The sequence below is a fragment of the Tympanuchus pallidicinctus genome, unplaced genomic scaffold, assembly GCF_026119805.1.
Source record: "Tympanuchus pallidicinctus isolate F22 unplaced genomic scaffold, pur_lepc_1.0 scaffold2, whole genome shotgun sequence".
Classification (NCBI taxonomy): Eukaryota; Metazoa; Chordata; class Aves; order Galliformes; family Phasianidae; genus Tympanuchus; species Tympanuchus pallidicinctus.
The window spans coordinates 8443810-8459930 of NW_026294721.1; the positions used below are offsets into that span (position 1 = coordinate 8443810).

General features: G+C 35.2%; 1 protein-coding gene across 4 annotated transcripts in view; it reads left to right on the top strand.

Annotated features, from left to right (window-relative positions):
* HTT (huntingtin) overlaps nucleotides 1-16121 on the top strand; it is a 78824-nt gene that overhangs the window by 25342 nt on the left and 37361 nt on the right. For all 4 annotated transcript variants that reach the window (XM_052681797.1, XM_052681798.1, XM_052681799.1 and 1 more), the window contains 18 exons: nucleotides 774-913; nucleotides 1434-1497; nucleotides 1882-1982; nucleotides 2746-2892; nucleotides 3829-3949; nucleotides 4129-4205; nucleotides 6895-7046; nucleotides 8707-8909; nucleotides 9596-9722; nucleotides 10182-10309; nucleotides 11107-11217; nucleotides 11735-11812; nucleotides 12440-12663; nucleotides 13241-13319; nucleotides 13468-13629; nucleotides 14582-14637; nucleotides 15289-15437; nucleotides 15938-16074. In XM_052681797.1, coding sequence (XP_052537757.1) covers nucleotides 774-913; nucleotides 1434-1497; nucleotides 1882-1982; nucleotides 2746-2892; nucleotides 3829-3949; nucleotides 4129-4205; nucleotides 6895-7046; nucleotides 8707-8909; nucleotides 9596-9722; nucleotides 10182-10309; nucleotides 11107-11217; nucleotides 11735-11812; nucleotides 12440-12663; nucleotides 13241-13319; nucleotides 13468-13629; nucleotides 14582-14637; nucleotides 15289-15437; nucleotides 15938-16074 — 2256 coding nt within the window. The remainder of the gene's footprint in view (nucleotides 1-773; nucleotides 914-1433; nucleotides 1498-1881; nucleotides 1983-2745; nucleotides 2893-3828; nucleotides 3950-4128; nucleotides 4206-6894; nucleotides 7047-8706; nucleotides 8910-9595; nucleotides 9723-10181; nucleotides 10310-11106; nucleotides 11218-11734; nucleotides 11813-12439; nucleotides 12664-13240; nucleotides 13320-13467; nucleotides 13630-14581; nucleotides 14638-15288; nucleotides 15438-15937; nucleotides 16075-16121) is intronic.

Here is a 16121-nt window from a genome sequence, read left to right on the forward strand (position 1 = left end):
TTTAGTGTGATGTAGATATTTGTTGGATGAAATGATGATTTTATGAGATAAGAGGGATCTGTGGCGCATCTGAGGGATTTTCCATCTACTGGAATAATGCCATCCCTTTAAGCAACTGTTTCATGATCTCACTATTTATATGTAGTGGTTTGATTTGTGATTTAGTTTGATTTTAGAAGGTTTCAGTAGATATTGCTCAGTTCAGACAACTTACACTAGTCAGTTATGACTTCTTACTCTCAGTACATAGGGCAGTCTGACTACATACCGTTTAGCACAAATATTGAGAAGCGTTTTGAGTTGCTAATCCTCAAATGAGAAAGTATGCTTTTGTGTAGTAAAATGAGACTCAGACTTTTTAAAGTTCTATAACTTTTGGAAAAGGTCACACATTCATATTGTTGAGCAGTCATTAAAGTGAAGAAGCAGGACTTCTTCAAAATCTAGAAATCAGAACCAGCTGTCTAAATATATCCCAGGGAAGCTATCTGAGGTTGTTTTTGAATAGATAATAGTAAGTGTTCTTAAGCTCCCTTATTTGGATGGGTGTCCTCTTAGCTTGGATTCCTCTTTGGAGTTTAAATTCAGCAGCAGGTGTTAGAAGTTTTCATGGGGTTAGCCTTCCCAAGTAGCTACCACTGGTGCCTTTTCTGCTAGCTCTTAAGCAATAACTTTTCAGTGTATGTTAAATAAAACAGATGTTGGTAGTCGAGCACAATTGAATTTAGAAAAACTTTTCTGTAGTATAACTGAAAGTTGTTTTTTCTTTTTAGCATTGCATCATGAGCTTGTGTAGTAGCAGTTATAGTGAACTAGGCTTACAATTAATTGTTGACCTTCTTACGCTGAAGAACAGCTCATACTGGCTAGTGAGGACAGAACTTCTGGAAACACTTGCAGAGGTGGATTTTCGGTAAGTGTTTATATTTTCCACGAGCATTGTAACAGCAAAGATGCTGTACATAGGATGCTGGAACAGCAGTGGAGAGCTTTTCCTTCTGAAAAATTTGAGTTCCATAAAACTAGTTCAGACCAATCATTTGTGTAACAAATATCCGAATTCCTTTTATTCAAGTTACTGGGATTAATAATACTGTATGGGAGATTTTAGTTTAATCTGTTTATCTAAAGGTGTCTTTAAACAGCGATGTTGGGAACGTGTTACCATCTTTTCAAAACCGTCTGATACAATTTTAAAGGGTAAATAAAGGTTTTTATTAAGGAAACGTAATTCTTCTGTTGCACTAGCCAGATAGTAGTTCAGCAAGTAACCTTCCTTTTCTAAAGCCAACCAATCGTGTGTGTACTTACCAGGTGTTCTCTGCAGCTGTGTTTTCAAAAATAAGCATATAAGCCAAATGCCCACAGCACTGAAGGTAGATTAATAACCTACAATGTTAGCTAATGATATCTTAAATTATTTTTTATCATAGGCTAGTCAGCTTTTTGGAAGGAAAAACTGACAGCTTGCACAAAGGTGTTCATCATTATACTGGTGTAAGTAAATTATTCAATCAGTATATTTTGTTTCTGGATTAAAATACCAGTGGAATTTTGGTATTTCATGTTTAAATTTGGTCAGCACTGATAGATAAATGTTTTGTATGTGTTAGACTCATGTTCTGACACTACAATTGGGAAGATACTGTGCTACTGAGATACCAGTATCTTCGTGTTCTCTGATCTGTTTGTGGTTTTGCTTGTTTTTAAAGTTAAAAACCTTCCTGCATTTCTGTATTTAAATAATATTTTTTGCAATTTAGCTTAAAGATTATTTCATGGACTTGTATAACAAAAGAAATCTCATTTATTACTCTTTTAGCATTCTGGTCAAATGATGAAAATGTTCCATTTACTTCACTGTACTAATTTATTCTATAGCTACTAAAACTTCAGGAGAGGGTGCTCAGTGATGTTGTCATCTGTTTGCTTGGAGATGAAGATCCAAGAGTACGGCATGTTGCTGCAGCTTCATTAATGAGGTATGTAGGTATTTCAAAAAACAGTTTATGAACATTTTCATTGTGGACATAAGAAGTAAAATAACCTCATAGTGTTGTTACGTTTTTATTTAAGTAAAGCAGAAGAGACAAATGCAGCTTAATTGTATCTGGAGCATGCATCATTCTAAATTATCAGAGAAGTTTGTTTTGCTTTTATTAGCATTATAGTTACATTTAACGATAATCATGTTTTGGGGATCACTTTCAGTTTAATTTTCTGCTTAAAACTTTGTGTAGAGGAGTGATTTGTTTAGTATCCTCAGAGTAGCTGATGGACTTAAAGTGAAACAGTTCTTTTGGGTCATCCTAACTTGCAAACATGGTTTCTATGTAGCATATTTTAAAATTTTCATGCTTTTTGTTTAAAACTTGTTAAAAAGCGGCTGCAGTCTGTATGCTGCTACAGCTGCATTTACTGTCCAGAGGCACCAAACAGTAACAATTAGTTGGTAGTTAGTTTATTTCAATTCAAGAATACTGACAGAGAAGTACTTCAGATAAATGGTTGTTATAATCTGTATGGTAGAGATCCTATCGAAAAGGCATACATATTTTTAAGCCACCGTGTGTGCAGAACATTCATTTTCTTTCTGTAATCGCAGTAGAGACGAGTTGTGTAAAGATGAATTCAGTGTAGCAGTCCAATGACTGTTTTAATTTACAGTTTGATTAGGATGTGCAGCTTTCTGAATTGTGTTTTACATAATTTCTAAATATTTTTCTTTTGGGCAATTTTGTCAAGGCTTGTTCCAAAGCTGTTTTATAACTGTGATCAAGGACAAGCTGATCCAGTTGTGGCAGTAGCAAGGGACCAAAGCAACGTCTATCTGAAACTACTAATGCATGAAACACAGCCTCCATCTCACTTTGCAGTGAGCACTGTCACTAGGTATGTTGTCTGGCTTGTCTTGCTTTAAAATGTGGATACATTTCAATTCATAATGCCTAAAATCATATTTAAATCCTGCTTATGCATTCTTAATCAAAATTGTAAAAGCATCTATGGTAGTTTTAGGCTCCATGGAAACAGGCTGAGGTTTAAAGGATAAACTGGTGTGTGAGTTTCTAGTGATATGTTTGTGCATTAGTTGTAGTGACTGGTCTGTGATGAGCTTCCTTCTCTTCATCCCAAGATCACTCTGTCCATTCAATTGCATAAGTGCACTGTTGCCAGCTAGTTGTGTTCTTCAGATATGTTAATCTGGGCTTATAGCTCTAAGCATCAAGTGACTGTCCTGCAAAAGTCTGTACTACTTGTATAAATCCTAATTTTGATAGTGGAGTCTTGTTGCTGTGTTTTTGCTGCCAACTAGACTTTAATGTTTGCTCCTCAGTCTTTAAAGACAGCCTGAGCTGTATGAATATGAAACCTCTTTGCTTCTGTCAGTTGTAGAAGTTTTTAACTATGTACCTTTTCAATATATAGTCTTGCTCATGTAACTCAGGGTTCATATGTTGCATTTTTGAAACAGTGGGGCTTTGTGAGGTGCACATTCTCTACAGCAGTGTGTGAGCATGCAGAAATGTTAGATGAGTGCTAAGAGTAGCAGAGATTTATGCTGAACTAGTGAGGATTTCTGAAGCATAGTTAAATGCTGAGTTGGTCTTGTGTTTCTGCTAGCTAACAAAGAAATTTGGTTAATAAACTAAATATGAAAATAGAATTAGCTGGTATTTAGAATGTTCTCATACTTTGTATTTCTTAATACATTTGAACAAGCTGTCTATAAAACCTTCAATAGTAACTTAGGCCATGACCATTTTTTATTAAGGTATGTTTGAGCGTTAAGTGTGTGTTTTAGTACTATAAATATTTTTATTTCAGAACATATAGAGGTTACAATATGCTGCAAAGTCCAACAGATGTCACTATGGAAAACAATCTTTCAAGGGTTGTTGCTGCAATTTCCCATGCACTGACAATATCCACTACAAGATCACTTACAGTGAGTTTTCTGAGTCGCTATAACGGTTGACTTTTTTCTTTTTATTTTTTAAAAATTTCAGTGTATATGTATCTGCAGCTTTGGTATTGTGACAATAACAATATATTGAATTCTCACTTTGAAGGTATTTTGTTGTTGCTGACAGTTCCAGTGATTCATGCTTGGTTTTGACTTTTCAGTTTGGCTGCTGTGAAGCTTTGTGTCTTCTCTCCACAACCTTTCCAGTCTGCACCTGGACAGTGGGATGGCACTGTGGGTATGTTCTTCATCCAGTATTCATGCTTCTAAAATTAATGCATATGAAAAAATAGTACTCTCACTTGGGTATCAAATGTTCCAGTTTAGATATTTACTGTTGAGCTCATCTTAGGAGCTGCTCTTTTGTATCAAGTTGTTCACTATTGCCTCTGTCAGTGAGCTGTGCCACATGAGCCGTAAAACTAGCTACTGAACGTGCACATATGTACTTTCTTCATCACTGTTGATGATTTTGTTAAAATTTTGGAGAGCTGTTACTAAGTGTTAGCAGTTCTACTGCCTCCAGTCAACCTGGTGCCTGATTTGTGGAGTTATGCATTTAGTTGTCTCCTTTTATAAGAATGGTCAGGTCATGCGCTATCCCAGCTGAGACCAGGGCAAGTATACTTACAAGTATTTCTTCAGTAGGTTATAGTACCTTCGTATTTAGGTTAGTATGCATACTTGCTGAAAATATGTTTTGCATTTCTTTGTATGACTCTTAGGAGGCATTTCTACTCATATTTAACTCTTATGTATCCTGAAGCTTTATTACAATTTTTTTTTTTTTTCTTTTTAAATAATACTCCCTTTGCTTGTCCTCAAGTCTTTCTTTCCAATTCCCATTCTGGATATAAGTGTGTCATGTTTGGTATGTGCTCTACAAGATGTCTTTTGTCTTAGATGACTGGACTGCAGGTCTAGTTTTATAAATTGTTATAACAAGTGAAATGCATTGGTGTGTGATCAGTGTGTAGCCAAGAAACAAAATTAATGCACAGCGCTTTTAGGAGCTGGGTTGGTTATCTAATAATGTATGTCTGTATGGGTCTTCTTAATGTTTCTCATCCAAGCTGCTTAGAATTTTAGCACTCTATTTTTTTATCCTTTCAACTTTTAACCTAGTTTGCTTTGTTTTGAATATTCCTTCCTTATTTTTGCAGACTTGCAACGACGTTTTCTGTTCTACATAGCTTAAAAAACCTATACTTAAGATGCACCAAGCATTCATAGCTGATGCAGTGACATAACCTCTACCCTTTGCTCTGATCCTTTCTTTACAAGTTTTGAACCTATGTTCATATTAATTTGGATTTTATTTTTGTTGCATGATGTGAGCATTTATCGTACTGGAAAGTAAGATTGCAAATTTGGACCTCTTATGTGAGACACGAGAGTTTTTACAGAAATTCTTTTCTGTCTTCTGAAGTCTTGAAATTTTTATGGTTTAACAGCCATTGGAACTGCTGCATTCCTATGTAAAATTCAGCATTGTACGAATTGTGGTTTCTGATCTGTATGTAAAGTAAACAACATCCGCATATTAAAAGATATGATATTAAATATATTATCATATTAAGTATATATTAAAGTACATTTTTTAATGAACTGCACTGTAATTCCTAGTGTAGTTTTGTAAAAGAAAAAAAAAAACAAAAACAAAAAAAAAGCTTATTGTAAATTTTATTTTCTGAAATTGTTTTAATTGTGCTAAACCTGAAAGACTAGATTAAAAGACTTTTGAATTTAAAAAGAAATAATCTTCAAAGAGACCCTTTATGCAGAGGTGACATAAGGTCTTTTCCTGAAATAAAGCTGTAGTCTTGTACAGGTCTAAATGTTTGTTTTGCTGGATCCTGCACTTTGGCCACAACCCTGTGCAGTGCTACAGGCTTGGGGCTAAGTGGCTGGAAAACTGCACAGAGGAAAAGGATCTGAGAATGCTTGTTGACACCTGGCTGGACATGAGCCTTCAGTATTCCCACGTGGCTAAGAAGGCTAACAGCAGTGTAGCCAGCAGGAAGGGGGAAGTGATTGTTCCTCTGTACTCTGTGTGGGGATGGCCACACCTTGAGTATTGTGTTCCCATTTTGGGCCCCTCGCTACACAAAAAAGACATTGAGGCCCAGAGTGTATCCAAAGAGGGTCAAGTGAAGGTGGTAAAGAGTTGGAGCATGTCTCATGGGGAGCAGCTAAGTGAACTGGGATTATTTTGCTTGGAGAAAAAGAGGCTCAGGGATGATGTTACCACTCCATTAGTGCCTGAAAACGAGGTAAAAGTGGTAGGACAAGAGGAAATGATTTTAATTTGCTCCAGGGGAGGTTCAGGTTGGATATAAGGAAAAATTTCTCCTCAGAAAGAGTAGTGGGGCATTGGAACAGGCTGCCCAGGGAGGTGGAGGAGTCACCAACTGTGGAGATGTTAAGGAAATACGTTCATGTGACACTGAGTGGCATAGTTTAGTGGGCATGGTGGAGATGGGTTGATGGCTGGATGATTTTATTATTACAATGGCCTAAATTCTTCCTACTTTGCTATGTAGCAAAAAAAATTTTTAAAATTTTTATGCAGTAGCTTACATTTCCTGTCCCTACTTTGCATATTTTCAATCCTTTTAACTGGAGATAGTTCTAAACCATAGCATATAGAAAGTAAATACTGAATTCATCTGTTGTTCAGTAGATGTCACTAGCACCTTTGATACTTGCTATTTTTTAATAAATAAATAAAAAGCTCTTCAAGAATACAAAATATTTTCAGGTCTCTGCTGTAGATGTGTTTTTTGAAACTCATACTCAAGTGTTAAATGTGTTGTTCTTTAGTACTGGTTTTTATTTTTTTTTAGGAGTACTGGTTTAATTTAATTGTTAGTGTTCTTGAGGCTTCTCAAAAAAGAAATCATGACATTCTAAAATTGTACCTCTAGAGTTTCCCAGACAAGTCCTTCAGATGACACTCAGAAGGGCTGCACTGTTGGAATGGCCGGGATGGTCCTCTCTCTTCTTTCATCAACATGGTTCCCTTTGGACCTTTCTGCTCATCAAGATGCTTTGATTTTGACTGGAAATTTGCTTGCGGGTAAGGAAAAAAAGAAGTAACCCATCATTTTTACTATTGGCATCAGAACACCTTTATCTTGCCCTCTTGGGCAAAATACTGAGAAGATTGAGGAGAAGAAGTAGAGACAGAACTTTGTACTCATGAGGTTTGAAACACTTCTGGACAGTAGGCTTTTTTCTTCTGAACAGCTGAATTTCATCCACATTTGCTAGCTACAAGTGTGGATTGATTTCTGCAGCCATGAAAACCAAAATGCTAACTGGGATCTGGTCATCATCTCTTCCCATTCCTCTGTTTGTTCTAGAAGTTCAAAGTTCTACTTGTGTTTTGTAAGACCTCTTTTACGTTGTAAGAGCTTTATGCGTTTTTAGTTTTAGAGTAATTTTTAAAAAATATTAAAGGATTCCTCAGGGTTCTCTTGACTAGTTTGCTGTTGCTTATAGCTTCATTGATAGCAATCAGATAGTATGCACTTAAAAAATGTACAGGCAATACCAGCCTTCAGTGGTTGCCAACGTTTTAAATGACAGACTTTGGACTTCAGAGTATCGTAATAAATTGGAGGTGTCTTCTAAGAACATAATTCCTTAAGGACACTCAAAAATATGTCTTGTATTTTTAAATGACTAAATATGCTTTCACATGTATTTATGAAAGCAGCAACATAGCAAAGACAAAGAAAAGATTTTTACTCCATTAATCATGTAAGAGTAAGCACTTCAACTGCTTACTAAGCATTTTCAGGTGTTCTTGTAAGAACATTGAAGTTCTGTAAAAGTTTCCGGAGATGAAACAGTTGAAAGTAAATTCAAAACATGTTAAGATTCATATATCTGTAGCTAACTCTGCTTTTAAGCTGTGGAATGAACAAGTGACCTCATGAGATTCCTTCTTTTTTCTGTTGTGTGGAAGGGCAAGGCATGTTAGGTTACTTAGATCTTGGGTTTTTCTTATGCTGCTTTTGGAGGAGAGAGCTCTCCAGAGAAAAACTAATCCAGGGCTCATGCAACTGACAAATATTTTGCCATTTATTTGTTGGTTTATAAATGTTTCTTTCAGTTTTAGCAAACAAATTGAAACCAATGTAGTTTTGATACTTCTTTTGCTAAATAGCTAAATTGCTGTTTAGTTCTACTATTATATTGCTTTCTGATTTATCATGAGACAGCATGGAAAAGTCATGTAAGTGCTCTTCGAAACAGCCACTTCAGAATATCAGTCCTAGTAGACAAGAAGCTACTTCTAGTTAGCTGTAGTTCTGCCTTTTCTTTTCTTTTTGTTTGCTTGCTTTGATTTTTCTTTTTTCTTTTTTTTTTTTTTTTAGCACTAGCATGGCTCTTGACCTTAATTCTCTTCTTCCTTGATAGAGGAAGTTTTATAACTTTTTATAAAGAGGAATTCTATTTGCTTAGATTTCACTACTCTCAGCTTAGGCAGGCCATTTAGATACTACCTCAAAGTTGTAAATTTGCCCTAATTTGCTTAGGGGAAAGTCCAGTATGTTTATTGCAAGCTGGATATAAAGAGCTATCTTTTTTTTAATCTGTTTAAAACTGTGCTCATACTGCTATTTTTGAAAACATAAGCTCTTTTTCTATTTGAATATCTATTCTTAAAGATGATAAACATTCTTAATTGCAAAATTTATTTTCTTTAACTAATCTGATTCCTGTTACAGCAAGTGCACCCAAGTGTTTAAAGAACCCTTGGAGTGCTGAAGAAGATTCAAACCAAGGAGCTGCAAAGCAGGAGGAACCATGGCCAGCTCTGGCAGATCGAACTCTTGTTACTTTGGTAGAACAGCTCTTTTCTCATCTGCTGAAGATCATTAATATTTGTGCTCATGTAATGGATGATGTTGCTCCTGGCCCAGCAGTAAAAGTATGTATTACAAACAAAATTGCATGACTTAAATATTGTTGAGTTCAATACTGTTCGAAGATAGGCATTTTAGAGCTGACACAGGCAACAGTCTCATCGCCTTCGTTGTGTGGTGGTTTCACATCAGTAGGCAGCTGAACACTGCTCTCACTCCCCTTTGTAAAAAATATAGGGGATGAAGAAAGGCTTATTGGTGAATGATCAAGCAATAACTCTTGTCTTCTGAATGTCCAGCAGAAAAAGTTCTCATTTCTGAGATAAGTCATGTGAGATTTTTGATGTTTATTATTTTGAGGTATCTATGTTTTGAGACTGAGTTAGTGACTGCAAGATAATGTAATTAGTGATTTCTTAATGTTTTAGGAAAGTGTAGGGTTTTTTTTGTTTGTTTGTTTTTTTTAAACATTCTTTTATCTGGGATCAAAAGAACCTTTGACCATTGACTTCTGTTTCTGTCTGGTTGGCTTGTGCTAAAGTTGAAAAGAAAAGTAGGGAATATATTAAACTTCTTCCTTTTCACACAGGAAATCCATGTCATAAACCTAAAAGTTGAGACATTTTGATTAAACTGACAGTCAAATAAAAGGTAGTTTAAACAAAGTGTGAATATGCTTTATATTTTTATAGAAGAACAAAAGCTACTTTTGCATACATAATTAATAATGCTTTTTTTTTTTTAATTCTAGACAGCGCTGCCTTCTCTCACAAACCCACCTTCTCTTAGTCCAATTCGGAGGAAGGGGAAAGAGAAGGAGCCAGTAGAGCAGGTTTCTGTGCCAATGAGCCCTAAAAAAGGTGGTGAAACTAGTCCAGGTAGGCATACATACTAAAATGGAGACATTAGGTGGGAGGCTTAATAGGTGTATGGGAACAACATAGAGAGTAGAAATAATTGAGTAGCTTGTCTTAAATTGTAGGTGGAAAGGTTGTTTGGTTTATTCTCAGAAGTTCAGGTTCTTTTCAGTATTGTGTAGCAGGAGAAGCAGCTATGGTGGGAGTGTTTCTTTTTCTATGGAAAGCGACTGTGCTGTTTAGGTACAAGCAACTTCTGAATCCTTTTTTCTCTTTTTTTTTCTTTTTGTTTTGGATTGCCAACTTTCAATTTATACAGTTTGGTTTCTGCAGTTTTCAAATATGCATCCAGATCCAAAAAATTCATGCTGTTAACTTGGACATTTTGTTTAAAAATCAGATATGTTAAATTATATTAAGTTGTGTGTAATGAGCACTCTAGGTAAAGTATGTTATGCTAATAAATAATATATTTTTAAGCTACTAGGCAAACTGATGCTAGTGTTCCTGCTACAACAAGTAAATCATCTTCAGTAGGAAGCTTTTATCATCTTCCATCATATCTGAAGTTATACGATGTCTTGAAAGCAACCCATGCTAACTATAAGGTACCGTATGATATTTGATTGATTCAGAGTATGCTTGAGCAGTTACTCTATTTACCTTAAACATGGCTCTGGCTCTGCTGAGGCAGTAATCCCCAGCATTCTGTTACTAAATTTACAAAGCCAGGTAAAATTGGTTCAACTGACTTAAACAGGGGAGTGAGATTCACTGAAAGGCTCAAACTGTCCAAATTTCATGTAGTATTGAGGGTCCAATTTGCTTGATTTTGTAAGTAGTAAATCCACCTTTTAAAACCAAAATAAAAACATTCTATCACCAAGAAAACAGCCCCAAAACCTGATAAGCATTGTCACCATGTTTCTTGTTTCTCTGTTGCCATTATTTATACTAAGCCATCCTTCACTGTTTTGCAGTGCCATATGAATTACAGTATCTCTAAACAGTTTATTCCAGGATGGGTAAATTATTTTCCTCGTTAGTGTGGATAATAAATGATGAATTCCTTAAAGGTGTAGTATTTTGATTTCTGCACTTCAGAAGGGTGGATTCTTAAACACCTACTATGTTTCTGAGAAATACCTTATCACTCCTCCGTTATTTATCAGCATTCTAGGCTTTCCCAGATACTGCAACTACTGCAAGATTAAAGATGCCTTTTTTTAAATGAAAATAAAGTTCTACTGTCAGCAATTCATACGGGAGCTTAAGCTTCCAGTGATGCTAATTGAACTACAGTGAAATTTTAGGAGACTGTTTTGTGTCAATACCTGTTTCTTTCTGCAATTTCTGTCTCCTTCTCCTCTGTTAAGAAAAAGATTCATTTTATTTTTGTTACCAGGTTACTTTGGATCTCCAGAACACTAATGAAAAGTTTGGATGCTTCTTACGGTCTGCCTTAGATGTTCTGTCACAAATCTTGGAACTTGCAACTCTTCAAGACATTGGAAAGGTACAAGATGTGTTTGGTTTCTGTTTGTGTTTATTTGCAGTTGAGTCGTTCCTGTTTGTTGTTTTACCAGGAAGAAGCATGTATCATGGATTTAAAAATTGTTGTAAAAGACAGTATTCCAAGAAGATGTTGAACTACCAGAAGGCTGGGTAAAATACTCAACCAAATTTACTGCGTTAAATTGGTGGTCCTGAAAGCTGTAGTAAATTCATACTTCCTTTGTTTCATGTGGAGAATTTTTCTCTCTTTCTCTATTTTTTGTTTCAACAAGATAGTTTCCCTGAAGTCATTCTTACTGCAGCAATAAAGTGTAATTAAGTACACTCAGGTTAAATATGAGAAGAACAAGCCTTCTCCTCTCTTTTCTTGTGTCTTGAAATTTTCCTTATCTATGATGTTGGGCATTGTGCTATTTCAAGATTAGCGAAGCAGATCTTGCATTGTCCAATTTTCATATTAATGCTTTTTTATAATAAAGCAAAATACTATTAAGTTGTTTTTCTGCTTTTTTTGGTAGTGTGTGGAAGAAATCCTGGGATATCTGAAATCATGTTTCAACAGAGAACCAACAATGGCAACAGTTTGTGTACAGCAGGTAAGAAGGTAACTTTTTGGTTACTCTAAGGCTTAACCTGACATCCTGTGCATATCAGCTGGATTCTGATTATGGCCCCTCATACTTCTTAGGGAGGTAGTGTGGGGAAAATTTCATCATCTGTTCTGAAACTTGATGCTATCTGAATAGCTCAGTTTCCTCTTGAACTGCTTCCAGTTTGAATATCTTACTAAAAGCTAAGAAAATAAGAAAATAAGTTTTGTTTCCTATTTTCCAAATGTGTTCTGTAGCCATTTAACTATATCAGAAGACCTGGAAAGCAAAGAACAGTGTTGATGATAGATTTCTGCAAGTTTCCAGTGAGCATCTAGGCTCAAGTTACCACAGTTTAATTTTGGTGGGAAGAGAGCTTCAGTAGACTGTTCTAAATTGTTACGTGATTGTTTTTGCAAGTGAAATGTTTCCATATCTTTTTTGGGCTGAGATGTAGATTGTTTCCTGAATTCTCCCAATTTTTCTTCCACTGTCTCGTGTTCGACTACGTGATGCATGGTTTGCACTTTCAGTTTGTGATGATCTTCCTTCTGTAGTTCTTTGGAAGGGTGAGGAGTCAAGTTTTGTGTAGTCCTAAAACCATAATATTTTTTTCCCCATTTTTTTCTCTAGTTACTGAAAACATTATTTGGGACAAATCTGGCTTCTCAGTATGATGGCTTGTCTTCGAACACCAGCAAAGCTCAAGGCAAAGCTCAACGCTTAGGTTCTTCCAATTTGAGACCTGGTCTCTATCATTATTGCTTCATGGCACCATATACACATTTTACACAGGCACTTGCTGATGCAAGCCTAAGGAATATGGTTCAGGCTGAGCAAGAACATGATGCTTCAGGGTAATTTTTTTTCTCTTTCAACATAATGTTGGCTTGAAGTAGAATATTTTTTTGGTGTTTTACATAAACGTAAATATCATAAGGGGGTATTGTAAGTAATATGAAATTACAGTGTGGTGTGTTATTTCTTGTAGATATGAGTGAAGTATCTTTTCATGGCAGTCCTGGGTGGAATTCTATTGATTATCACTAGTGTGTTTCCCAAATCAAAATTAAGTCATTAAAATGGGTATTGCTTAATTTTTTTCAAAGCATTAAAGTAGTTTAAAATAGATTTGAATACAACTATTTAATTAATTTTCTACCTATAGTGAACAGTCAATAGTCTTAAAGGAAAGGCTGGAAAATAACTAAAAGACACCAGAAATACTTTCTCTACTAGAAGTTTGTTGTCTTCATATCTGCATGATTCTGATATAGCATACTGTGGGTTGTTTCTGTTCATCTTTCCTTTTACTAAGATTCTTGAAGCAGTCAATTAATTAGAAGTGGCATCAGGTAAAAATGCTTCTAAGCACCACTTGTTTATACCTCTGTTTTTTTTTTTTTAGAGCATGTTTTTCTTGTTTTATCACAGGTGGTTTGATGTGCTGCAGAAAGTTTCTACACAGCTGAAAACTAATATTTCCAGTGCTGCAAAGCACCGTGCTGATAAGGTACTCATGTTATGTACTTCCTTCTGAATGTGCTTTGCAATAGTTTTAAAATACTTTCCCCCCATTTACTTTTTACTCTTAAAAAGTAATTTGGTTTTGAATGAGACCTTTTCAGATATTAGATTACTTCAAAATTTCTCTATTACAGAATGCTATTCACAATCACATTCGTTTATTTGAACCCCTTGTCATAAAAGCATTGAAACAATACACTACAACAACATCAGTACAGCTGCAGAGACAAGTTTTAGACTTGCTTGCTCAACTGGTTCAGCTACGAGTTAACTACTGTCTTCTGGATTCGGATCAGGTTGGTACCTTATTTCTGCAAATTTGTAATACAGGGATACCACTAGCATGGTATTAAATATATATTAAAAAGTATATATTTGTCACATTCCATTCATTGTAATGTTGGTTAAAACAAAGACATGAAGCAAGATGAAAGTGCCCCACCAACTATAAGGGGCTTCAGATTCTTGGCTTTATATCAATATAAATGACTTTGTACTCTCTGCAACAAGCATAGAAGAACTGTTAATCAGTTTGACTATAGAAATAAGATGATGTGGATGATACAACTAGTATTGTTTTACTTAATAATATTTAATTAAAAGTTTATTTACAAATAGTAAAATGGAAATATCCTACATTAAGAGCATGGGCTGGTAATGAGCATTGTGGTTGATAGACATTATTTGATTTTGATGGCAAGGGAGAATGTAGAGGTAAGTACCGAAGTATTTGTGATTGTCCATAAAAACAGTGAATTTGTAACGATGAAGTTTAATTTTTATTCACTACAGTATTTTTAGTATTTTTATAAACAAGTATGAGTTGCAGTTGTAACTTTCTTGTAAATTATTGCACAGTTTCGCAATACATGAATGCTGGATCTTAGGCTTTTTGATTGATTCCTGGCTTTTTGACATTGATGCCTCAAATAGCATGTTACAAGAGTGAGAGATAAAATTATATTATTAAATATACAACATTTACAGCTAAAATTCAGCCTAAGTTCATGTAAACTGTAATGAGCATAGCAGTAGTCATTACCACCAATGAGATTCTCAGGATCTTTTGTAACTGTAGAGGAAGCATTTCTTAAAATACCAGTGAACTGTAAATATAAATGATTTTCAGTGTATGCCTTTTCTTTTTCTCCTGCCAAAGCTCACACCTCTGTAACTCTGCCAAAACAATTTCAAATGTGAATTTGTTTGTTTCTGTTATGTAAAGTTTTAACTCTTCATTCTCTTCAGGTGTTCATTGGATTTGTGCTAAAGCAGTTTGAATACATTGAAGTAGGACAATTCAGGTACGAAATTAGAAAAGATCCTTTGAACAGTGGGAATTAACATTTCTTACTCTGAACCATGCAGTGATTAGATTTGCTAGTTATTTCTGCTTTATGAGAAAAAGTAGTTGCATTCTAGGCAATGAATGTGTGTATTTTCTGCCTCCAGTTGTAGACCTTTCCGAAGATTTAGATTCCCTGTGGTTGAAGAAGCTATGTTGTGCTGTTTCTCAATTCAGTATTTTAAAATTATGTATTGGGAAATCTGCCAAGGTTTTGCTTTCAGAAATCAGCTCTTGATAGGATTCACCTGCTGAAGGGAGAACTAGTGTGGACTCGGGATGAATCCATTTTGTATTCTGCACATCTGCTACTCTTTGTTTTGTTGCACCTATCATCATAAGCAGTGCGATGGAAGTTTTGTTAACCATTTCTGTTATTGTGTGCATTAATTAATATGCTATAATTTAGTAACTGAGCAATTGTCAAAATTTGAAACAAATGAAGTCCTTTGGAAAAAATCGTACTGGAGAATGAGGCACAAATTACTGAAATACTGTGTAAAAGCAGAAAAAAAAACCCACACTTGTTTAAAAGATTCTTAGTGTAAACAGATTCATTTCTACTAAACAGAGTTGTGCAACTCAAGCTTGACATTTTTTTTATTTTCAGAGAATCAGAAGCAGTTATTCCAAATATCTTCTTTTTTCTGGTGTTGCTGTCTTACGAGCGGTATCATTCCAGACAGATAATTGGAATTCCAAAGATCATTCAGCTGTGTGATGGCATCATGGCCAGTGGGAGGAAAGCTGTTACACATGGTAATTTAAAAAACAAGACAACTCTGCAAAATTAGTGAGAGTTTAGCAATAAATTAAAATCATTACTGAGTACTAAGCTGTAGAAAATGGAGATCATACTGATTGTATCAGAAAATGCTAGCTTTTCAATTTTAATACATGAAATAATTTTCATTTGAATTCTTCAGGAAGTTTGTTATATCCTAATAACGTTAGTCCACAACAGTATTTCTAAGCAATATTTTGAAGACCGTGATTTTGATTCTTAGTCTTCTTTCCTTTCCTCCACTTTCATCTTTTAAGTAGTCATCTATGTTATACTTACCAGTGATTCTGCTGAAAAGCCTTTTTGAAAAATCTTTTTTTTTTTTTTTTTTTTTTTTTTTCTGTGTCAGAAGCTTTTTTTTTTTTGTGGAGAAGGGAAAGAAAAACCAAGAAGTGCAGTTTACTTTTAGTAGTTGTTACATGCTGCTCAAGAATGGCTTGTCTCATGCTAAAGCAACAAAAAAATCTCATTTTAGCAATACCAGCTCTGCAGCCCATCGTTCACGATCTGTTTGTGTTAAGAGGAACAAATAAAGCTGATGCTGGAAAAGAGTTGGAAACCCAGAAGGAGGTGGTGGTGTCAATGCTGCTGAGACTTATTCAGTACCATCAGGTAAAAGAGGATGCTGATATCCCTGTTTGTGTTCTGTGATAACGTTA